We start from the raw sequence: 26,469 nt of genomic DNA on the forward strand, positions 1-26,469 counted from the left end.
TATCTTTTAGTTTTTGACAGATGGATTGGATGCAGGAAACGTGGATTGGAAACCACTGTGACATATATAAGACAAGCAGCTTCTAATACTGCAGTGTATCTTATAGTATCTTGGAAACTTGAATCTCATATTGTACTTGTGTGTGTTTGAATTTTTCTGAATACAATTCTATAAAAATATATTTATGAATATATAACAATATGCTGACTCTGTAAACCACTTAGAGAGAGCTGTAAAGCTCTGTGAAGTGGTATATAAGTCTAAGTGCTATTGCTAAGTACTATTACTTTCCAAAGTGTTGAGAACTAGAACACTGGTATGTTTCAAAATTTTTTACTACCAGTTCAGTGGGTGTGACTTGGTGGGCATGGCAGGGGAAAGTTGACTCAGCCTTCCATCCTTTCTAAGGTAGGTGAAATGAGGACCCAGTTTATGGGGGCAATAAGCTGACTTTGTATAAATATACAAAAGTATGAAGGCTATTGCTTAACGCATTGTAAGCCGCCCTGAGTCTCCGGAGAAGGGCGGCATATAAATCATTTTAAAAATAAAAAAAAGGATACTGTAAAATCTCCATTCCCACAGCACTCCAGGAGAAGGATACTGTAACATCTCCATTCCTCCCCATTCCAGGGGAAGGTTACTGCAAAATCCCCATTTCCTCCCGATCAGCTGGGACTCGGGAGGCAGAGAATAGATGGAGGCGGGGCCAGTCAGAGGTGGTATTTACTGGTTCTCTGAACTACTCAAAATTTATGCTATCGGTTCTCCAGAACTGGTCAGAACCTGCTGAAACCCACCTCTGAACCAGAACTGTCAGAAAAAAGAAAAATATATATTTAAGTCAAATCAGACTTCTGGCAACTGGATCCATGCAATTTTCTTAACATGTGCAATGAAAGAGATTTCCCATTGCCACTTGGAATGTCCTTTTCTTCTTTATAACTTCCTAGTCTAGTCTACCATCCAGAAATCCCTAATCTGTTTCCTCTTATTGTATTAATCAAGGCCAATCTTGTTTAGCTTCAGAGATCAATCAGGTGCTGATTTTGTCATAATTAATATAATATCAAGACTACTTTATAACTCAAATATAAACTTGCCATATGCAGATGCTCGGTTGTTCTCTTGAGGTTATCTGGGACTGCCCATGATGCAAAAGCTGAAGTCCAACATTGAAAGAGAAGAGTTACAGCATTTTTTTCACCACAGTATAAACCTGGTTCCTTCTTTGCTTTACTTTTTCTATGAGTGATGTTCCTTCTAAGATGAATTTTGGATCACATTGTAGGCATGTCCGTCTACACAGATGTGCAAACTCTTCTCATGATACATCTGCATAAAGTTCATTTTACAGACAGTTTATTATTTTTCCTTGCTACATTGTGAACTTCTCCCTATGCAGAGACATATGCATCATATGCACCAAAGACAAATTCCTTGTGTGTCCAATCGCACTTGGTCAATAAAGAATTCTATTTGTTTCTATCAATGTGACTTTTTACCTAAAAGACAATTATGAGAAAACATTAGAAATGTTTTGAATATTTGGAAGTATTTGGAACAATTTTGTAGTGGAAAACACAGGCAGAGTCTGGGGATGGAGACAAGAGAGTAATTAGCCTGGAGATGCTAACGTTCCCACAAGTGGTCTAAACCCAAACCCTCTTGAATTCTATTAACTGTTTTTTAGTGCGAAAGTAGTTTTGACAGTTAGTTGACTAGATTCTTGTCTTGATATTATAACAAGCAGCCTTGATATTCTTAAATGCCGAGAAGACCTTTGACTTGAATTGGATTTTATTATTTTGAGTTCTGGAACATATGAATCTTGGAGCCCATTTTATTAAATGGATAATATCAATTTATACTTCACAGAAAAAACAAAAAATTGTTAAGGGAGAACCAATAAAACTTTGTGAAATTCAAAAAGGGACAAGGATGCCTTCTGTCCCCACTCTTATTCAACTGAGTCCTTGAAGTACTGGAAAAAAAATATAAGACGAGATGAGAAAGTCAAGGCAATTAAGATTTTAAAAAAAGGAAAATTATAAGTTAAGGGCATTTGCAGATTACCTGGTGTCAGTTTTGGAAGATCTGCTAATGAAACTAGAAACATTAATGGGAAAAGACAGAATTTAAAATATAATTGTGCACTTAGTGATGAACATGTAATTGCCAAAATGTATAAACTGTTGTTGAAATTTGAAATAGAGGAAGAAGAAGTTGAAGGATATATGATTAAAGTGGCTAAGCATGTTGGTTATAATATACCAGATAGATCAATGGAAAAATATGTGGCTAAAAGGATTGAAATTTACATTATGTTATGATTTTAAAGACAATTTGTATAAAATGATATATTGTTGGTATGTTACACCAGATTCTACTAAATGTACAAAGTCAGATGTTTCTTGAAAATGTGAATAACATGAAGGAACAACTTGGTGAACATGTAAAAAAGCTAAAAAAAAAAAAAAGAAAAGAAAAAGAAAAAGAAAAAGAAAAAGAAAAAGAAAAAGAAAGAAAGAGATTCTTGTCCAGTTGAGGGGATCTTACACAGAGCAAATGTGTAAGTGTGTTCTCTCTCTCTCCCTCCCTCCCTCTCTCTCTCTCTCTCTCTCTCCCTCCCTCCCTCCCTCCCTCCCTCCCTCCCTCCCTCCCCCCCTCTCTCTCATTTATTGCCACACATTGCACACCACTTGGCTCTTCTGCTCCTTTACATCTAAAAGAGGCATAATCCAAAATGACTGACTGACAATTTCAGCAACAAATAGTCACGTTCTCTTCCTTGGCCAATGCTACCATTATCCAACCTCATCCATTGCAATTATGAATCATTTTTGTTCCTAAGAAAAATAAACAGTTTGCTTTTGGCTCTATTACATTATATCCCTGCCTTTAATCTTTACAGTTGAATATGAAGCATTACTTTTAAGTGATAAATAAGTTTATTTACATTTCTGTATCATGTAAGGTCATAAATAAAGTACGTTTGCTTTTAACACTGTTAGCATGCATAACTTGACCAACCTGGAGCTGGACTAATTTCCATAATTCTTTATTAAGTTAAGCTATTGGAGTTCAAACCATCTGAAATTCCAGCATACAAAAGATTGATAAATGGTGAACTCATTATAAAGTTATCTTGATAGAGTCACAGTACTTTAAATTCATATCTTCACAATCAAATTCATATCTTCAAGAACAGGCTTTCAAAAGAATTTCTATTAACACCATTGCTGGTAGGCCTCCTCATTTGCTGGTTATCATCATAACACTTCTCCTAGAAATTAAGTCCTATAATTTCCAGCCTTAATATCCAGCCATATCCTGAACCTATGTTAGGTATAACTAAGCTACTGAAATATATTGCCCCCAAAGTAAGCAATTTACGGTGACATTTAATTTCTAATGAGCTGAGCTTATTAGCTGAAATGATGTGATTCTTTATAGATTGCCTGGCAGGACTATGAGCTCATTCTTCTGCCACTCCAAATACAGATTCATTGAACAAAACCTCAGCAGTTTGGGGAAATAAAGCGAAAGACAGGTATCTTACTGGAGGAAGAGGCACAGCAGCAGCTGGCTTATATGTAAATTTGTAATTTGCTATTTCTCCAAGCAGCAGTAGTCATTATTGTTTTAATGGATACATGTCAGTTCGGCAGATATTTTTGTTACTGTTTTACTGAAAACCAAATTGTCATTTTAGAAAAAAAAAAGTCAGATAAGATTGAAATACATTTTATAATGTATTATTTCACAAGTGTCAAGATAAATCAATCATCAGACTTCATGTCAGGTCCCACAGGTAATCCTAGTTGATTTTTAAAAACAAACATTTTGGTATCTTTATAATTCTCAGGCTGTCACACTATAAAATTCTGCTCAAGCCTAATTAAGAATCTTGTATTTATGGTATAAACATGTCCATATCTCTTGCACATTCTAAATGGGCAGAAATTAGTAAATCTGCATAAATCTATATTACAATTAAATCAGAATGAAACCTTATTATGTAAATTTCGAGGAAAATAGCAAAATAACAAAGATTAAAAAAAGTTCTGATTAATTTAGTGAGTGAGGAATTAATACTGTTTTCAAAGTGCAGAAGGTTGGGTTTAGCTGGCTAGCATTGCTTACTGAGGTCTTGTTAAAATGAAGGGAAATAACATATAATAATGTGCATGTGTTGTGTATGATTATTTAAATTTTGGAATTTGAAAAAAAGGATGAGAGAGATAGTGGTTTTGTACTTGGCTTGGTCTAGCAGATGTGTCAAACTGGCAGCCCGCAGGCCGGATATGTCATGTGCAGGCCACACCCACCCCAGCTCCGCCAAGACAAAAAACGCTGTGATACGTCACGATCCGGCCTGTGACACGATCGACTTTGACACCCGTAGTCTAGGGTAATTAGTTTCCCAAATGAAATTATTGTTGAGTATCATCTGCATACTGATGACATTTCATCCTGTGCTGATAAACATTTTCACTCAGCAGTTTCCTGCAAATATTAAAGAAGAGTGGGGAGAGTGCTGAGCCTTGAGGCATTCATATAAAATGATGCTAACCAAACCAGGTAAAATCAGCCCTGCAGAAAGAAGGGGAACCACTGAAAAACAGTGCCCTCTGCTCTTGCCCCACTAAGCTAATCCAGAAGGACATCAGGGTTGCTGGTGCATAATCAACATATAAAGCTCTAACTCTCTCTTGCTCTCTGTATATGTGCCATTTTTTTAAAAAAATATTCTAATTTTCTTTCCAAGGACTTCAGCTTTCCAATTTAACATGTTGACTAAAAAACATTTAAAATAATAAAAGCACACATATATTTTACTAATATGATCAGATCTTTTACTGTCCTCTGCTGGTAGCAATTTAATATATTTAGCAAATTGCCCTTCAGTCTGATAATAGAGCTGTATTCTTGCACTACCACATTTCTGGAATGCATTCTTTCCCCTCCCAATAAATTACATATACTGAATCACATTAATCATCATCATGAATTTTAATTAAATGGGCTCTAATCTGGAGTGATAAATAAGGAAGCTTATTTCTTATGATTTTTAAAAAATGAAACAACTCCAGGATTACAGATTTGGGGCAGGTGATGCTTCATTTACATATATAATTGACAAGTCACAGATGGTATTATGAAGAGATAAAGATGAGCATCTTAACTCAAATGTTAATTTCATACATTATCTGTATGACCCTACTATGCCCTTCCTGGTTTTTCAAAAAGAACAAGACTAGAAGGTCTTAACCAGGGGTGGGCTGCTGGAGGTTCGCAGGGATTTGGGAGAACCTCTAGCTAAGATTCTGTGCAGTTCAGAGAACCCCCAAATCCCATTCCTGACTGGCCCCATCCCTCCCCTCCCCATGTCGCCCTTTTTGGATGCAGGTAAGTGCAGGGTGTGCACGGAGGCTTGGGGAGGGCAAAAAATGGGCCTACTGGAAATTCAGGAAGACCAGCCTCCAGAAGGCATCCAGAGCCTGGGGCGGCTGTTTTCGTCCTCCTGGAGGCTCGAGGAAAGACTCTGGAGCCCGGGGAGGGAAAACCCTCCCCATGGTGCAGGAGGCCGACTAGGCCATGCCCACCATGGACATGCCCACCCAGCAACCAGGCTGAGAACCCCTTGCTAAAATTTTTGAAGGCCACCTGTGGTCTTAACTCTAAATGGTTGATACCTTATAAATGATAGCTTGTGTCCCAAAAACTCCTAATACCAATGCTATAATATTTTAATCAATACTTTAATCAATTGTGTTATGTAGAGTAAGCAATGGACAGAAGCCAGTCAAATAAACTTTAACGAGGACAAATATTCTTCATCCAAGTAGGAAAAATCGAATGCAAATAGGATGGAGATATAGGAACAAGCACACTGGGAAGTAATACAAGATCTAGTGGTCTTTTGGATCATAAACTGAACATAAGCTAGGACTTGATACCTTTAAAAAAACAAATATAATTCTGAGGTGCATCAACAGCATAACATAAACAGTAAAGTAAACATCAAGAAAAGTCATTGCTCCTCTTCATTCTTCATTGGTCAGATTGCTTCTGGAATACTGCATCCCCTTCTGGGCACCACATTTTAGGAAAAACATAGGCAAACTAGAGCATGAGTTCAGGAAAGCAACCAAGAAGGTCAAGATGATAAGAAGCCTCAAAATGAAAGGAAAGAAAAGAAAGAAACAACGAGGAATGGTAAGAAACATTGAGAATGAAAAGACGATGGCACTAGCATTAGCACTTAGACTTACAATGCCTTACAGCCCTCTCTAAGTGGTTTACAGAGTCAGCATATTTTCCCCAACAATCTGGATCCTCATTTTACTGACCTTGGAAAGATAGAAGGCTGAGTCAACCTTGAACTGATAAGATGATGGGGCAAACTTGTTCAGTGTTGTTCCTAAAAATAAGACAAAGAAAATGGCACTACAAAGATGCAGATTTGGATTGGAAAACAGGACTATTTTCTGACAGATATTTTGAAGGTGTAAGGAGCTCCTTGAGAGATGGATTAGGGTTAAGGTCAGTGGTGGGATTCAGCCAGTTCGCACCACTTCGGGAGAACCGGTTGTTAACTTTCTGAGCAGTTTGGAAAACTGATTGTTGAAAGAAATCTTAGGGCAGAGAATCGGTTGTTAAATTACTTGAATCCCACCACTGGTTAGGGTTCTCTTCTCTTCATGGAAGATTTTAAATTTGTGTCTGAATGGCCTTCAACTAGGGATGCTTTGATAGTGGATTCCTGCAGTAAGATTGGACTTGATGATCTACAAATTCCCGTCTAAAGCTTTCATTCTATGAGTCGATGAATTGGGTAGATTTTTGATGTTATGTATAAAATGTATGTATGCTATGTATAAAAGAAGAATGATCATTGCCAGTTGTTCCTGCTATTAATTTGACAGTATAAATTATATAGTATAAATTACACTATAAATTATACTGTCAAATTAATTATAAATAGTTATAAATTAATTTGACAGTATAAAAACATTTATTTTTCCTGTGCTGGAAAAAACTTCCCTTGCATTGTCAAGGAAAAGGAGAAATTCTTTGATCATTTCTTAAGGATAGCACTTCTCGTTAGCAGGGATTACTGAAAAAGTACTATCTATGTAGAACCCTAGCAACTTTTAGGGATCTGAATAAAAAGCAAGCTAGAAATTTATGACCCAAACACCTCTCATGTTAATGACAGTGTTTCTCAGTGTTGGAAGCTTGAAGATGTTTGAAATTCAACTGTCAGAATTCCCAAACTCCCACCTTGGCTGGTTGGAGAATTCTGGGAGTTGAAGTCCACATTATGGTATTACCAAAAGAGACTAACTTTCATTCTCTGAGTTTCATTGATACCAGAGACCAGCATTATGATCAGGTAGTGTAAACATTGTTTCCCAAGAGTTATTCTGACATAAAATAGGCAGCCTATAAATGTTATAAACACACAAACAAACTTATGGCTGGTCATAAGTCCCTTCTTTCAGCCCAGTCATAATTTCCAAGGGTCGCTGAACAAAAGTTTCTAATTCAAGGATTACTATCACTCAATGACCTGTTACAAATTATCTTTTGTAATTTCATCATTTTCATCTTAATAGGAATATTTTAGGAGATTTTTGAACGTATTTTAATATACATAACAATATTTAAGTCTAGTTAAATGTCCCTGTTATGATAGGTAATGGATTTATGTGTCTTTACCAAACAAAAACCACTTTTATTCAATTTTAGGTAATTTACACAAGTTTGGGAAGCATTGGGTAATGAATAGGACATAGAACATAGAATAACAGAGTTAGAAGGGACCTTGGAGGTCTTCTAGTCCAACCCCCTCCTCAGCAGGAGACCCTATACACGTGATGGTGAACCTATGGCACGCATGCCAGAGATGGCACACAGAGCTCTCTCTGCGGGCACATGCTCCGTCGCCAGCTGCTCTTCTGGTTTATGGCATGCACATGTGCACCAGACAGCTGGTCTTCATGGGCACCGAAGCGCCAGAAAATAGCCTGAAAATGCTGAAAATATCAGAAAATAGGCTGAAAACAGGCCATTTACAGGCCATTTTTCGGCCTGTTTTCAGCCTGTTTTCAGGCCATTTTTGGCCTGAAAAAATGGCCTGTAAACGGCCCAAAAAATGGCCATAAAATAGGCATGCGTGCACCAGCCAGCTGGTCTTTAGGTTTCACATGCATTCCGGTTTGGCACTCTGTGCCAAAAAGGTTTGCCATCAATGCCCTATACCATTCTAGACCAGTGGTTGTCCAGCCTCTTCTTAAAAACCACCAGTGATGAAGCACTTCTGAAGGCAAGGCTGAAGGCAAGCCACACCCACAGAACCAGTAGTAACAAATTTTAGATTTCAGCAATGTGGTAGCCCCTCAAATATTGAAACACTGCTATCATCTCTCCCCTAGTTCTTCTTTTCATTAGACTAGACAAACCCAATTCCTGCAACCATTCTTCATAAGTTTCAGCCTCTAGCTCCCTAATCATCCTTGTTGGTCTTCTTACTACTCTTTCCAGTGTCTCAACATCTTTTTTATATAGTGGTGACAAAAATTGGAAGCAGTATTCCAAGTGTGGTCTTACTAAGGCTTTGTAAAGTGGTACTAATACTTTGTGTGATCTTGATTCTATCCATCTATTAATAGAATCATGAATGAAGCTTAAATTTTTATTACCATAACTATTAACTTTCTTTTTCCCAGATTTTTTATTGGTTTGTGATGAAATCCTTTTTCTATTTTTATGTAAATCAAATTGTGCTGATAGTATTTTACTGTTACTGCATTGTATTTTTTGCTGATTGGGATGAAACATCTTGGCTCTTTAAGTGAGTTTGCTGTCAAGTTCTGCTTTTGCATTCAGTTTTTTTCTGTCTACATTGAAAAATAAAAACCCATTTTGGGTTTGGAAATAAATGGAAAATACACAGCCAATGAAACATAGACAACAAGCCTCTTCTAGGTTGTCAGACAATTAAGAACCAACAGCCTGATAACTTCAAAGGCTCCAGTAAATGCCGTAAGTAATTTAAGCAGGTGTTTCTTCTACCACCAACCTGCTTTCAATGTTATTATCAGTCAATCCTAAAATCCTGAAACAAATCCTATGAATCATCGTTCTTATATTGGCACCAAGCAGGCATTTAAGCTCTCAACTTCTCTTGCAACCTGAGAAGCTCCAAACTTCCCAGAAGTCTACACATACTCAAATAGCTTTGACAACTCAACATCTTTGCCAGAGGCCATAGAGGATGCTACCATAAGATCTTCTCAAGCATACTTACTGGCCCTCAAAAACAGGGAAGATGTCAAAAATGAAGCCACTGAATTGTCAAAAATGTAATAATGTGTATGTTTTTCACTTCGACAATACATATTACATATTTATAAATGAAATCAGAGGAATATTTAAGAAACAGCTAAGGGCAGACGTTGGTTAAGAAATTTCAGGGATTAAACTGTGTTTTGTATCTAAATTCGATGACTAAATAGTATTTACCTTTTTTATTAATTATTATTTCTTATCCCATCTTACTATAAATCTTGCTGGAATCTTCTCCTTCACCCATACCACAAAGAACAGAAGGTTGGACTATATGGACTGTAAGATCCCTTTTGATTCTATGAATCTGTAATTTGGCTTTATTTCATCTTCATCATATAATTTAACTCATAATTAAAAGAGGTTCTTCTGACTTGCCTGGAAAGTTTTCTGAAGCTGTTGTTAGATTTGGGGAAGAGGAACTCTTTTCACAGTAATTTGTGCCCTAGTTACCTCCTTATTTAACTAGTGTAATGCATCCTACATAGAGCTGCCCTTGAAGACAATTCAGAAGCTTCAGTGATGCAGAATAGAGGGGCAGTGGCAGTTATATGTGCTTCTAGAAGAGCAATGTTACATCTCTTCCCTCAAGAAGATGCTGATTTTAATCTTTAAAGCCCTTCATGGCATGGGACTGGGTTATCTGAGGGACCACCTTTCCGTGATTATATCTGCCTGTCCTATCAGGTCTAGCAGAGAAGGCATGCTGTGGCTTCTGTCCATGAGGGATCTATGCTAGGTGAGTCAAGGAGGCAGGCCATCTCTGCAATGGCACCTGCCTTATAAAACATCCTCCCCCACAAAGCAAGGTGAGATCCATCACTGTTAATGTTCAGAAAGACTTGGCTTTGTTATCAGGTCTGGGGGGTACCAGGGAACCTGTGAAATATTACAATGACTCTGTAACTGTGGCTGATACATTCTCACCTGCACTATGTGGTTTTATTTTCTTAATAATGACTGTTTTGCATTTTAATTATGATTGTTTTAATGTATTTATTGTTTTATTGTTAATTGTTCTGACCATTGACTTTTTGATGTAGCCATATACAGTAGTCATATGAAATTGACAAAGATAAATAAATGCCACTAGTGCTAAAATCAGAAGATTGCAAAATGTAGGTGAGTCATTTTCAGAAAACCACTGGCTATTATTTGCAGCCAGTTGGGTTTCAAGATCAAGTGTTTGCTCACTGCATACAAATACCCTGGTTTTTCCCTATTGGTGTTGTAATTGTTTGAATTCCACTACTAAAAATAATTTTAACAGTAGAATAAATACTGACAAAAGAACAGTCCTTAAAGAGCCAGGCTCATTTTTTTAAAAAAAAGGATAAGAGGAAATCAAAGTGTGACTCTGATTCTGGAACATGTTATCTTTTAACTAGTTGGACAAAGACACATACATTTACCTGGTGTATATAGAAAGTAGCATCTAGCCCGACCACCTACAATTGGGAGAAATCAATTATGTTAAACACTGACAACTTGAAAAAATGATTAAAGGGTAGCACAAGAGTTTTCTTAAACTCCCTGGATTGCATTTTTTCAAAATAGAAGATTATAATTTAAAGACACATTTGCATAAGAGGTTTCCTCCCTTTTAACCTATGTAAAATTTCTTGTGCAAAACATTTAGTTGGTTTAGAAGTGTCCAGCCATTGCTTTTTTCTGACTTCTCGGTTTTAGCTAATGAAAAAAGGAGTATCCTGACTAGATGGTAAGATTATTGAAAATGTATATATATATGATTGCTTATGTATTTTGTATCAGAGCAACCTGGTCTACCAAAATATGGGATGGAGCATACTGCTTCCGCTTTCACCTTTCAGCCCCAGTCCAGAAGCCTTCGCAGTCAGTTGCTTTCGTGATAAATTATTTTTGTGTTAAATTTATAGTTACTGGCAGAGAAGTAAAGGGAGACTAGTATAGATCTATTTCAAGCTATTTAGTTTTCGTCAGCTAGCTGGTTCACCCAGGTTTGAATCCCAGAAGTATACGGCAAGCTGATGAGAGCTAAACAGCTTGAAATAGATCTATACTAGTCTCCCTTTATTTCTTTGTCGGTAAATATAAATTTAACATATAATTGCTTATCTTTGCAAAATTTCTGGAGTATTTTGTAAATGTAAGGAATTTATACTTTTATAATTTTCATGCTCAACACGTGTCTTTAATATTTGTGTTAAGAATTAAAAATTGATAATTTGGGATTTAACCAACTGTTTTCTCTATGTTCTGGCAATAGGTTTGGAAGAATGAATTCGAAAGTGCTCTATTCTCTTGTAGCAATAGGCATCACCATCATTATTATTTTAGTCTTGAATTTCCGAAATGCAAGGAAAAAACCCACAAATTGTGAGAGTTTTTCCCAGACAAAGGAGCAAGAGGAAGGTGGTCAGGATTGTGGCAGTCAGGTATTTCAAGATTTAACCCCGGAAGAGATCATGCAAGTAAAGAGGTATTTACAGTCCAACCTGGGAGTGCCATTGGTGGAGGCACCTCAAGCCAAGCCATCAGACAATTGCATCTATTTGATCACCTTGCAGCTCCCTCCCAAAGCACAAGTATTACAATTCTTAGATCATCAAGGTTCTAGACCAGCCCGGGAAGCTCTGGCTGTGGTCCATTTTGGAAATCAGCTGGACCCCAATGTGACAGAATTTGTGGTGGGTCCACTTCCAGAACCAACATGTCATCAAGATATCACGGCACAAAAATATGGACAGAAACTGTTTTATTCTCAAAGATTTGTTTTGGCAAATGAGTTTAATGAAATCAATGAATTTTTAAAGGACGAATATCCCAAGGCTCCAAATTTCATGCAAGAGGTTTTAAATTACAATGGAAGCAATATTCAGTACATTCATCAATTGCCACCGGGACTTAAATCAGGAGATCGTAAAATGTGGGTGAGTCATTTCCAGAATGTGACTGGCTATTATTTGCATCCCATTGGGCTTGAGGTCCAAGTGGATCATAGTAGCTTGGATGTTTCTGGGTGGAAAGTAGTAAAAGTGTTTTATAATGGACAATACTTTGAAGATATGGAGGACCTTGAGAAACAATTCAATATGGGAAAGATTAGAGTAGACAAGGTTAAAGAAGCCCCTATTGATGGGGACTACTCTTCACTGAAGCAGAGGGTACCACCAAAAGATCCAGGCCCTTTGCAATATGAACCTCATGGACCACGTTATACGATTCAGAATAATCAAGTCACATTTCTGAACTGGAGATTTGCGTTTGGAATTGATGCAAGCAGGGGTCCACATATCTTTGATGTCAGGTTTAATGGAGAAAGGATAATCTATGAGTTAAGTTTGCAAGAAGCAAGTGTTATCTATGGCTCCAACAGTCCTACTTCCATGTTGATCAGATACATGAATGTGGGTTTTGGACTTGGATCATTTATCTTTCCACTTACCCAGGGAGTAGATTGTCCTTATTTATCCAGTTACTTGGACTGGCACTTTTTTTACGATAGTTCATTACCTGTTAGCCGTAAAAATGCTATCTGCATCTTTGAGCAGAATGCTGAATTACCCATACGAAGACATTATGAAAGCATCCAGTCTCCTTTTTATGGCGGGTTGGCAGATTCAAATCTGGTGTTCCGAACCATATCTTCAGTTGGCAACTATGACTATGTCTGGGATTTTATTTTTCACCAAAATGGAGCTGTTGGTGTTCAGGTCCATGTCAGTGGGTACATTCAAACTTCATTTTATTTTGGTGATGCCAGCGACTTTGGCAATAGAGTCCAAGAAAGAATGCTTGGAATAATTCTCACCCACAATATTCATTTCAAGGTGGATTTGGATATCGGTGGTAAGTAGGAGAAATGTCTGCAACTTTCAAAGAAATTTATTGGTTCTTTACTCCTTTCTTAGAATTTTTATAATGACTGTAAAAATTATAATGAAGAAAGATTCAAAAGTATGCTTACTGTTCTCAGTAATGTTTTTTAACAATTTTGGAGAAGATAGAGTTTTTTTTAAAAAAAAATTAAGAATATTTATTTCACTATTGGTCTGCTATGAAAACTTAATTCAAGTACAATTTGCACTGTTATAATAAGAAAATATGATCAACAGATTTTCTCAACAAAATATCATGACATTTAATTTATTGCAGTTATGTCTTCATACATTTTGGGGGCTAAATCTGGAAATTAGTTGATTTTCAGGTGCTTTTGGAACTAAAAGTTGCTTTCAAGACAGATAATACCAAAAATCTTTTATAGATTAATTAGAATACAGAATAACAGAGATGAGAGAGATCTTGGAGGTCTTCTAGTCCAACCCTCTGCTCAGGCAGGAAACCCTGTACCATTTCAAACTAATGGTTGTCTAATTTCTTCTTAAAACTTCCAAATGTCCTCATTTTCATCCCTGAGTCTTTTTTTTTTTTTAAAAAAAAATGATGTCATAAAATGGGTCATGGGTGATCTCTTTTTAGTGCTTTAGTTTTAAAGAATAAGCTCTGAGGTAATAATAATAATAAAATAAAGACTGATCATCCACACATAGTAAACTTCAGCCAGTTTGGTCTACTGGTTAAGGCACCAGATTAGAAAGCAGGAAACCATGAATTCTGGTCCCACCTTAGCCATGAAAGCCTGCAGGGTGGCCTTGGGCCAGTCATTCACTCTCATCCCAATTCACCTCACAGGGCTGTTGTGGGGAAAATAGAAGGAGGAAGGAGTATTAGATATATTCGCCACCTTGAATTGTTTATAATAAAATAATAAAAAGTGGGATAAAAATAAAAAACCTTGGAGGTGATTAATTCTGTAAGTCAAGCAGGTCTTCATGTCATCAGGTTCCTTCAGCTATAGTGCATTACATATGGGCTGTTGTTCAATTCTCATAATCCCAAAGTTAGCAGGGCCTGATATGGAAAGCTCCATCTTCAAAAGTTTCCACTGAAATCTGTTATCAGGAAACCTAATGAATGAGTCTTGCAGGTCAGAAGAAATTTTCCATCGAAGATCATATAGTGTAATGTGCAAACAGCAGACCCATATACTGTATGAAGAGTTCAGTTAAAGTTTTCTTGCTCAAGCCTATACACAGGAATCTACTCAGACTCACACTTTATACCTCAATGAGACTAGATAAGGTTCAACAACATTCAAGGTGAGGGGGGTTTGTCGAACTTTACAGTCTTGTGCCCATGTAGAGATTCCAGACTAATTCTTCATTTGACTCCTCCTCTTGGTTTGGCCAGTCTCTCTCCTACATACAGCTGAAACAATGACCGCCTAGATCAGGAGGCTGTCTTGGCCTTGTTTCTGATCCAGCAAGAAGCAATGGCTAGCTTGATTTGAAAATTAAGTTGAAAGCCAGAAAATATTTCTATGAAAATATTTCATAGAAATTAGCATTTCTAAACAAACATTATTTCACTCTATTTCTTGGGTCCGATTCTATTCCTATTTCTTTCTATTACATAGAGACATTCTCTCTGTCATATTCTTTTTTAACACTGTCTCATTTTGAATGCTGATGCTTTCTGGACAATGATCCCATAAAACTCTTTTTCCAATGCAACAAAGTGAAAGTTATTATAGTGTATATAAAGAATAGAATAGAATAGAATAGAATAGAATAGAATAGAATAGAATAGAATAGAATAGAATGGAATGGAATGGAATGGAATGGAATGGAATGGAATGGAATGGAATGGAATGGAATTCTTTATTGGCCTTGTGTGATTGGACACACAAGGAATTTGTCTTGGTCCATATGCTCTGTGTACATAAAGAAAAGATACGTTTGTCAAGAATCATAAGGTACAACACTTAATGATAGTCATAGGATAAGCAATCAGGAAATAATATCAATATAAATCGTAAGGATACAAGCAACAAAATTACAGTCATACAGTCATAACTGGAAGGAGATGGGTGGTGGGAATTATGACAAGATTAATGGTAGTGCAGACTTAGTAAATAGTTTGACAGTGTTGAGGGAATTATTTGTTCACCATAGTGATGGCGTTTGGGAAAAAAACTGTTCTTCTTTCTAGTTGTTCTGGTGTGCAGTGCTCTATAGCATTGTTTTGAGTATAGGAGTTGAAATAGTTTATGTTCAGGATGCGAGGGGTCTGTAAATATTTCCACAGCCCTCTTTTTGATTCGTGCAGTATACAGGTCCTCAATGGAAGGCAGGTTGGTAGCAATTGTTTTTTCTGCAGTTCTAAATATCCTCTGAAGTCTGTATCTGTCTTGTTGGGTTGCAGAGCCAAACCAGACAATTATAGAGGTGCAGATGTGACTCAATAACTCTTCTGTAGAACTGTATCAGCATCTCCTTGGGCAGTTTGAGCTTTCTGAGTTGGTGCAGAAAGAACTTCTTTGTTGCGCTGTTTTGATGACGTTTTTGGATGTTAGCTATCCATTTTAGATCTTGCGATATGGTAGAACCTAGAAATTTGAAGTTCTCTATTGTTGATACTGTGTTGTCTAGTATTGTGAGAGGTGGAAATATGGAAGGGTTTCTCCTAAAGTCTACCACCATTTCAACAATTTTGAATGTGTTCAGTTCCAGATTGTTCCAATCACACCACAAGGCTACTGTAGTTGTTCAACCTCCCATCTGTATGTCAATTTATCATTGCCTCGAATGAGACCGATCCCTGTTGTGTCATCTGTGAACTTCAGTAGTTTAACAGATGGATTGTTAGAGATGCAGTCATTGGTATGCAGAGAGAAGAGAAGTGGGGAGAGCACACAGCCTGGGGGGCCCCTGTGCTAATTGTACAGGTATCTGATACGATTTTGTTTAGCTTCACCTGCTGCTTCCTGTTTGTTAGGGAGCTTATGATCCACTTAATAAACCATTAACCTGAAATGTTTCAGTCTCGAATTCAGTTTTATCATTTTTGGTTTAGGTCATTGTTCAGATGGTGCTATTTAATGAACCAGCTGCTGTTTATTAAAATTGCAAAGGTTGTTTTTTCACACTGAGTTACATTGTTCATATTCAGTCTGGAAAACTAATCTTGCATATCCTTATCACAATTTCATCTCCATGTCAGCAAAACTTTAGGATATAAATAACATTGATTTTAAGAAGCTGAATATACAACAGGAATAATTTGGTTTATCATTAATTGCTCAGATTCTAATTACTATACTGATTTTCTTTCTGAGGTGTGGAAAATACCTTGGTTGGCAATGACATGGCTTTTGAAACCACACAGGCCCCTTGGAGCCCAGAAGATAAGATCCATCAGATGAAGATGGTGAGGAAAGTTTTGGACACCGAGAACAAGGCGGCATTCCGTCTCCATGACAACATGCCCAGATACATTTATTTTGCATCCAACTGCACAAACAAATGGGGCCATAAGCAAGGCTATCGGATCCAGATGGTCAGCTTTTCTGGAGACCATCTTCTAGAGTCAGATCCAATGGAGCCAGGCCTCAGCTGGGGTCGGTAAGTGACTATTTCTAAGTGCAGAAGTAAAATGGATTGGCTTCCAGGAACTTGAATAAGATTTATTCATTTTAAAGCAGAGGTGAGTTTCAGCAGGTTTTGACCAGTTCTGTAGATGTTCTGTCCCCATACCACACACGCACCCCCACAGATGGCCCGGAGTTAATAAGCCACACGACAAAACTCTTTGAAGATAAGTAGCAACCCAGTGGCTAGCTGCCAATTCAGACTTTACTCACACAAAACAAAGATTAGACTGCAAGCATTCCGATAAAACAGGCAGAGTTTCAACAATACAAGGATTAATCCAAATGCAGTCCGATAAAGCAGGCAAAGTCCAGTAATGCAGAAATCATGGATTATTTCCAGTTTTTGCTCATCACAAACTGAACCGGACACCACACCCACATTTATACCCTGTGGGGTGTGGTCCAGTGACTCAGCTAATCTCTGGCACACCTTCCCCTCTGCTGCACACGCTTCTCCCTGCGCCTCAGGCGAGGGTCCAGCCATCACTTATCTTCTTCATCGCTGTCCACTTGTGGCTGCGGGGACGTGCTTGGCTCTGAGCCTATCTTTTGGCCTTCGGTGTCCTCCGGAGGCATTGCCAGAGAGGAGGGTCCTGGAGAGGGAGGCCTTGCCAACTCCTCTCCCTCACTCTCAGAGTCTGCATCTGTCAATATCCCAGGCTCAGGCAACGGAGCCACAACAGTAGAACCAGTAGCAGAAATTTTGAGTAGTTCAGAGAACCTGTAAATATCACATCTGACTGGCCCCACCCCCATCTATTCTCTGCCTCCCGAGTCCCAGCTGATCAGGAGGAAATGGGGATTTTGCAGAAACCTTCCTCTGGAGTGGGGAGGGAATGAAGATTTTACAGTATCCTTCCCCTGCCACGCCCACCAAACCATGTCCACCAAGCCATGTCCACCAAGCCACACCTACAGAACTGGTAGTAAAAATTTTTGAAACCCACCACTGTTTTAAAGAAATGTATATATCTATTTCTTGGCTTCTGTTAGGCCTCATTGCAGATGATATGTTTAAAAAGTCTGAATATTGATAAAATATTTGCTAGGGAAAATCTTTCCAATTGCTGTAGTTAACAATAGAGTATATAATGGAACAAAGTCCTATCCAAACTCTGCAGAATTTCTTCTTGGTAATATTCCTCACTACCATTCATGACAGATGTTTCAAGTCCCAGAACTTCTTTTTATTAAAAATTCATTATTGGCTTGCATAGAAATACATAATTCCTTTGACAAATATAACATGTTTGAGTTGTAATCTATAATCACGTTTGAAAGAATAGTTAATAGTTAAAAACAGACCTCAGTCTGACAGCTATTACTGAGCTTGATCTATGAAAAATCCTACAGATCCAGAAGTTTCCACATGTATGGAAATAAACGTAGGTTTATAGAAATAAAATTGAGATTGAGTTTTAGTAAATCTAAGTGATATAAATGAAAGGTAAAACTGTGGCCTGAAATACATTTTTAATTTATCCTATTATCCTAGCTCTAACCATATCTGGAGTAGGCAGACCAAGCTATTGGAGGCCATCCATAATTTACTCCCTTATCCGTTTTCTATAATAGATTTTACAAGTCTCCTTCAACAACATTGAAAATTTCAAATTGCTCTGGCTGAGTATTGAAGAAACCCAAGCCATGTTATTATAAATTTGTATTTTTGCAGCTCTGGACCAAATCTGAGATGTTCCTGGTAAACTTTAATCTCCTGAATTTGGGATCAGTATATTTAATGAACTATCTACCAGGATGGAGATCCATGATACCTGCTAGGTTGGCAGAGATCACCACAGTGATCTTGGGATTCTGCAACTCATCTACGGAATTACACATGGCAGTTCAAGTGTAAAATCAACTCAAAACTCATTTGTAGTTTAATAATGAGTTACAACAATGATACTCCCTTAAGCTATCATGGAATAGCATCCTGTCATTATATTGTCTTTCAAGATCTATGCCTGGAACAATAATCTCTTAAGATCTTAAGAAGAGAAATAATAAATCTTAATAATTAATAAGAAATAAGAAATGCAAGTCCTTTTGTTTTTCCTTTTAGTTATAAACTAGCTGTTACAAAGAGGAAGGAAAATGAACCTTTCAGCACCACTGCCTACAATCAGGTTGACCCATGGAATCCTCCTGTGGTCTTTGCTGACTTCATAAACAATGAGAGCATTGTCAATGAGGTAGGTGAGGAGGGACCCTACCTACCATCAAAGTACTTTGTAGCTTATTATCCCATAATTCTGCAGAATGGATATAAGGTCTTTGCTAACAATATTGTACTCCCAGTTTTCCATTTCTATACATCCCTAAATCTGAGTAGACAAACAAAAAAATCATATTGTCATATTACACCCTAAATTATCTGCTGTTTTGCTTAACAAACTTCGTTTCTTTCAATCCATTCCTGTGCTACCTTCCTGTTTAACAGGTCTTTTCCCTACAATAACACAATAATATTATCCCTTTTCCTTTCACAGGATCTGGTTGCTTGGATCAATACTGGCTTTCTCCATATTCCACATTCTGAGGATATACCCAATACTGCAAGCCTTGGGAATGTGGTGGGTTTCTTGTTGAGACCCTACAATTATTTTGATGATGACCCTTCCATGTGTTCTCCAGACAGTGTTTTCTTCATCGGTCAACAGGATCTCAATACCTGTGAAATCAATCAATAACATTTGGCAAAGATGCCAAATTTTTCATTATTGCCCATTTCCCTCTTCCGCTTATGGTTTTTTTTCAAACTTGACAACTTTCTAATGTCTTTTACTTTTTGACAGTGAATTTGAATTTGGAAATAAACAATAAATTTGTACTATAGTCAGCTAACACCCGGGGGGTTTCTGCACAGTATTTTTGAAATCAGAATTTTAGACTATGTGTATCAGGGTTGAAATGCTCCCAGTTCGGACCGGCTCGGGAGAGTAGGTAGCGATGGCAGCGGGCAGTTTGGAGAACCAATAGCAAAAATCCCAGCCCCCCGCCCCCCATGCCCAGCTGAGCCATGCGATCATCAGAGGCTTTTTTTCTTTTAAATGCCTCTGACGAGCCAAGCTCTGACGATCCAAGCTCTGATGATCCCAGCTGAGTTGCCTGATCGGCAAACCCGCTGACAATCAGGCAACTCAGCTGGGATCGTCAGAGTCTTTTAAAAGCATTTTTTTACATGGTTTTACATGTAAAAATGGTTTTAAAAGTAAAAAAAAAATTGGCCATGCCCGCCCAGTCACATTACCCACCACCACCAAGCCACATCCGCAGAACCGGTAGTAACAAATTTTAGATTTCATCACTGATGTGTATGTATTATATTAATCTGTATCTCAATAATACTTTTGGTTTTTGCTTAGAAATTCATGGGTATAATTTATCTTACTTGCTAGTGTTCTACAATTTTCTTTTTCTTTCTCTCTTCTTCCTTCTGCATAATTAATGGACATTTTTTCTAATTATTGTTACCCTTTATCTGTTTTATAAGATACCTTTAAGAAGAAGTTAAATTCAGTTGGCAGTATGGACTAGATGACCTCCAAGGTCCCTTCCAACTCACTGTTACTATGACAAATATGAACTGAATGTTATTTGAAAATGATTGTTTAAAGATATGGAATAAAGTTTAAAGAGATATGTTTAGATGGGAGAAACTATAGTTGATTTTGCTGGGAAGCATTTTTATACCTAGTTACAAATACACCACCTGTTTTAACAATTAATGCACCATTTAAACTATGGCAGAAAACCATAATTTAAATAGCAGGGAATTTCTTTGACACGGGAATAAAACATGATTACATAATGTTACAAGATGTGAAGGAAAGAGGGGGACTGGGTTTAACTGATCTGAAATTGCATTTTGTTGTTTGATTTTGAAAAAAGAGTGCATGTTGCTGAGAAATAGAAGGTTTCTGGAGTCAGAAGGTCATGACGTGAGATTTTGGATAGCATAGCTACTTGTGCTACAATAAAATTAATGCTTTTATGGAAAATCTAAATGGATTTCGTATATGAATTTATCGCCTATTTTTTAAAAGTATTTATGTTAAAAAATTAAAAACAGAGGATCTTTAATATTCTTGATGCTACATTTACAGTGACACATCACTGCGGGAGGCATTATCCTGGCATTATCAAAGGAGATATTGGTTCCCCCCCCTCCCCAATAAGAAATCATCCCTGGAGCCTGCCTGCCTGGAAAATTTTTGTCCAATTTCTCACATTCCTTTTAAGGTGAAAAGGTGATTACACGGCAGCTCCTGGAGAGCCTGGATGAAATTGATTATCTGGACTCCATTCAGTAGGGTTTCAGACCTGGTTGTAGGAGAAAAAAAAACCCCTGTATTTTGTGCTTGAAGATGATCTCTGGGGAGAGCAGGATGTTGTGCATCACGAGGCCCTCCGTTCTATCACTCATGCCCTAATCATCTCGCATTTGAATTATTGAAACATGCTCTACATAGGGCTACCTTTGAAGAGTTTGGAAGCTACAGCTGTTACAGAATGCAGAGGCATGGATAGTTCGGGAGGCCGTTAGGGTGGTGCATGTATGCTGTTATGAAAGCTGCATTGGTTGCTGGGTTGCTGTTGAGTCCAAGTCAAAGTATTAGTTATCGCTTCCATAGCCTTCATGGCATGGGGTAAGGTTATTTGAGGAACCATCTCACCATAATGAGATTGGTTCATTCTATTCTCTTGGGTTCTGTGAACTCCAACAGCCAAGGAATTTAGCTTAGCATGGAGAAGAGATTCTCTATCATGCCACCTGCTCTCTGGAGCACTTTGTCACTGTGGTGAGATCGGTCTCCACCTTCTGGCCTTCCTTCTTCTTCTTCTTGTGCCATATTATGCATGACAAACTACTGTTGAAACTAAGTTCTTACAGCATCTCCGGATCCCTGCACAAGTGGATAGCCACATTCTTGTCCAACAGGCAACAAATGGTCAAAATAGGGACGGCCCAATCAAATCCGGCACCTGTTAACAGCGGTGTCCCCCAAGGCAGCGTTTTAGGACCCACACTCTTTCTGCTTTACATCAATGACCTATAAGATTATATTAAAAGCAGCTGTGTCCCCTTCGCTGATGACGTAAAATTATTTAACACCACTGACAATGCTGCTGCCCTACAAAGTGACATTGACTATGTGTCAGAATGATTGTGTATTTGGCAACTCCAAATCTCAACTAATAAATGCTCTGTCCTGCACATTGGCAAAAAAAAATCAGAACACCAAATACACCAAATGCTGGGTGGAAACGATCTTGTAGATGACCCTCACTTTGTCAAGGACCTAGGAGTACTCATCTCAAACAATCTAAGCCCCAGAGCTCACTGTAACAGCATTACCAAAAAGGCATTAAGAGTTGTTAACCTAATCTTGCAAAGCTTCTTCTCTGGTAACATTGTGTTGCTAACTAGGGCATACAAAACCTTTGCCAGACCAATTCTTGAATACAGCTCATCTGCCTGGAATCCACACTGTATATCGGATATTAACATGATTGAGCGGGTCCAGAGGTATTTCATGAAAAGGGTATTCTACTCCTCTACTTACAATAGAATCTCTTATGCCACCAGACTTGAAATTCTGGGCTTGGACAATCTGGAATGCGCCACCTGCAGTCCGATCTGAGCATAATACACAAAATTGTCTGCTACAACATCTTACCTGTCAATGACTTCTTCAGCTTCAACCACAATAATACAGGGGCAAACAATTGATAAAAACTCAAAGTAAACTGCTCCAAACTTGATTGTAGAAAATACGACTTCAGCAACAGAGTGGTCTACGCCTGGAATGCTCTACCCGACTCTGTTGTTACAGCCTCAAATCCTCACAGCTTCAACCTCAAACTGTCTACCATGGACCTCACCCCATTCCTAAGAGGTCTGTAAAGGGGGCATGCATAAGTGCACCAGCATGCCTACCGTCCTTGTCTTTCTGTCCCCATTTATCTGTACTTACTTCCTTTGTTTATGTTTATGTTTATATCTATACCTGCTATCTTGTACATGTTTCACAAACAAAATAAATAAATAAAATAAATACATATCCATCATCGGACGTTGGCGATCATGTTGGCAATCCTATTTTTATCAACAGCCACACGAAAAAGTGCTGCTGAGCCTTCCAGAAAGGCCTTAGAACCTGCTCTTTCTGTGTTTTATCAATAGTTAGATAATAAAGGTAGAAATTAGAAGTTGGAAGAATACTATTATATACAAGTAAAGAATATTATTATTATTATCATTATGTATATGTAAAATGACCCAGACAATAAACTGTTTACTAAATACTTATATATGTTAAAGAAAAATGTATAAATAAATAAAAAAACTCTGCTCTTTCAGTTGGCTTGAGGCCCTGATAGGGGTATGCTATGCTGGAGGTGATTGGTTGAGTGACAGACAAAAGCCCAATCATGTACTATCCATGCTCATTTAACCTTTATTAATGGTTGCTAATTTTAATTATTTTAATTATTTTATTTTTATGTTTTTATGCAACTGTAAGCTGCCCAGAGTCACTCAGGATAGTGATATGGGTGGCATATAAATTAAATAAATACTGTTGGTCAGAAAAAAAATATTCTGGACTCAAGAAAATGAAGTGACTTCACAGCTCCAAATTTTAGACTGTCTGATCATGCTAGAGGTTTAACACGAATTTCATAATGGATGATCTCTACTTATGCTTCTGTCATTTATCTTGTGATGTATCTGAATATTTGGAATAAAAATAGGAAAATAATAATCTGGGCTTTCTCCACCTTGCTACATTATTCAATGGTTATTTACATAAACATGAAGGATCCAAGAATTTTCCTCAGACGAGAGATAATCATTTATTCTGATTTGTTCTATATTTGATTAGTTTCAGTATCTTCAACAAGCTGTTTGGTAGTAACATAACTGGTGAATCAAGGAGGAATATTGAGTTGTTTGATTGAATTTGACATTTTTCTAGTCATAATTTATAAGTGGAAGAAGAATATTAAATTTACTCGGAACATTATGCTCAGAGAGAATTGACATAATATATTTTATCTTTGGTATATCACTCTAGTCCTAATGCTAAAATGGTTAATTCTTCCTCTAAAAACATTTGAAATGTAGTCAGCAGATTGGAGGCTTCCTTTTCCGTTCAGGGCTCAAGAGAATGAGGTGACTTCACAATTCCAAATTTTATTTATTTTATTAAATTTCTATACCGCCCTACTCCCAAGGACTCAGGGCGGTGAATAGCCACAGGATAAAACACATAAATACAAAAATTTAAAATAGAATAAAAATGAATTAAATAATTTGGCTGAACAAATTTAAAATACCCCATAATTTAAAAACAAATTAAAATTTACATTTAAAAAGGGGAGAAGATTTAGGCCAGGCCAGCTTGATGAAATAAAAAGGTCTTAAGCGCGTGATGGAAGATGTGCAGATCCGGGATCCTCCGTATCTCCGGGGGGAGCTCGTTCCAGATTGTAGGTGCCCCCACAGAGAAGGGTCTCCCCCTAGGGGCCACCAGTCAACATTGTTTGGCCGACGGCACCCGGAGGAGCCCCTCTCTATGGGAGCGTACTGGCCGGTGGGAGGCTATCAGTGGTAGCAGGCGGTCCCGTAGATAACCAGGTCCTAAGCCATGGAGCGCTTTAAAGGTGATAACCAAAACCTTGAAGCGCACTCGGAAGACCACCAGGAGCCAGTGCAGCTCGCGCAGGAGAGGTGTTACATGGGAACTCCACGTCGCTCCCATAACCATCCACGCGGCCGCACTCTGCGCCAGTTGGAGCCTCCGAGTGCACCTCAAGGGGAGTCCCATGTAGAGAGCATTACAATAGTCCAGACGAGAGGTGATGAGGGCATGAGTGACTGTGTGTAAAGAGTCCCGATCTAGAAAGGAACGCAACTGGAGGATCAGGCGAACCTGATGAAAAATCCTCCCGCCCACGGCCGTCAAGTGCTCTTCTAAAGACAGCTGTGAATCCAGGAGGACGCCCAAGTTGCGAGCCCTTTAGACTGTATGATCACGCTAGACGTTTAACATGGATTTCATAATGGATGATCTCTTCGTATGCTTCTCTCCTTTATCTCGTGATTTATCTGAATTGACACATAGAAATGAAACACATCTAAGAGAACATGCAGTCCAAAATTTCATTTCTAGAACTCATATTTTAACTTTTGTATAATTAGTGGAATGCATTATTGATTATTTAGACTGTAATAAGAAAATTCAATATGTGTCCAAATCATTTAAATTTAATGATAAATTTCAGGTTTGAATTAATCCTGTCTTAATATAAATAGATATTATATATACCTTGCTCTTTCATTATTCCACTTTATTTGTTTTAATTATCAGGATGATGTAAGCTTTCCCCCCATTAAATAACAGAATTTTTTTCCTATTGGTGTTCTATTAATTTGTATTCCGCTTCTAAAAAGAATTTTAACAACAAATTTAATACCAACAAAATAACAGTTCTTAAAAGCAAGGTTCATTAAAAAGAAAAAAGTGATCAAAGGCAATAAAAATGAGAGTCTGGTTCTGGAACATATGTAATCCTTTAAATACTAGGACAAAGAGACATAAATTTACCTGTTGCACAAAGAGGGTAGCATCTAGCCCAACCAGAATTATGTTGAATTATGACAACTTGAAAAATGATTAAAGGTTGGGAAATGAGGTTTCCCAAGCTCTCTAAATTGCGTTTGTCAAAACAGAAGTTTACAGTTTAAAGATACATTTGCATAAGAGACCTTCTCCCTTTTAACCTATGTATAATTTCCTTGGTTTCAACTTTTAGTCTGTTTAGAAGTGTCCAACCAGTGTTTTGGTCTGAGTCCACGTATCTTTGATGTCAGGTTTAATGGAGAAAGGATAATCTATGAGTTAAATTTGCAAGAAGCAAGCTCTATCTATGGCTCCAACAGTCCTGCTTCCATGTTGACCAGATACATGGATGCCAGCTTAGGACTTGGATCTCATATCTTTCTACTCACTGAGGGTCTGGATTGTCCTTATTTATCCAGTTATTTGGATTCAAACTTTTTTCATGATACTTCATTACCTGTTAGCCATAAAAATGCTATCTGCATCTTCGAGCAGAAAGCTGAGGTACCCATATGATGACATTATGAAAGTATGCAGTCTCCTTTTTATGGAGGGTTGGCAGATTGAAATCTGGTGTTCCAGACTATATCTACAGTTGATTTTTACTCTGGTGATGCCAGAGACTTTGGCAATAGAGTCCAAGAGTGGGTGCTGGGTCCAATTCATAGCCATAATATTCATTTCAAGGTGAATTTGGATATTGGTGGTAAGTAGAAAACATGTTTGTCACTTGCATGGAAATTATAGGCTTTCTGCCTCAATTTGGCTTTTTCAGAATTGTTCTAATGGTTACTATTCTCTTAGTAATGGTTTTGAATTTCAATTTAGGAGAAGAGTTTCTTTTAATGAAGAATATTTATTTCACTGTCTTGTCACAAAACATAGGGGGACAAAGGGGGACAGAAAAGGAGAAGGAAGGAAGATGGAAAGAGAGGGGGACAAGCAGGGAAAAAGTGAATTGGAGAAGGAGACAGCAGAATCAAGTGGAAAAGGAGGCAAAGTAAGCAG

The 26,469-nt window shown here is 37.7% G+C and overlaps 1 protein-coding gene across 1 annotated transcript; it reads left to right on the forward strand.

Annotated features, from left to right (window-relative positions):
• Positions 1-11,615: 11,615 nt before the first annotated feature.
• On the forward strand, positions 11,616-19,524 carry LOC139318289 (primary amine oxidase, lung isozyme-like). The gene is made up of 4 exons (XM_070945683.1): positions 11,616-13,188; positions 16,517-16,802; positions 18,897-19,026; positions 19,324-19,524. Exons 1-4 carry the CDS (start codon positions 11,616-11,618, stop codon positions 19,522-19,524), a joined length of 2,190 nt encoding a protein of 729 aa, XP_070801784.1.
• The last annotated feature ends 6,945 nt before the right edge of the window (positions 19,525-26,469 follow it).

This window comes from Pituophis catenifer, unplaced genomic scaffold (genome assembly GCF_029215685.1).
Source record: "Pituophis catenifer annectens isolate HBS135680 unplaced genomic scaffold, rPitCat1.0.hap2 SCAF_6, whole genome shotgun sequence".
In the NCBI taxonomy this organism is placed as follows: domain Eukaryota; kingdom Metazoa; phylum Chordata; class Lepidosauria; order Squamata; family Colubridae; genus Pituophis; species Pituophis catenifer.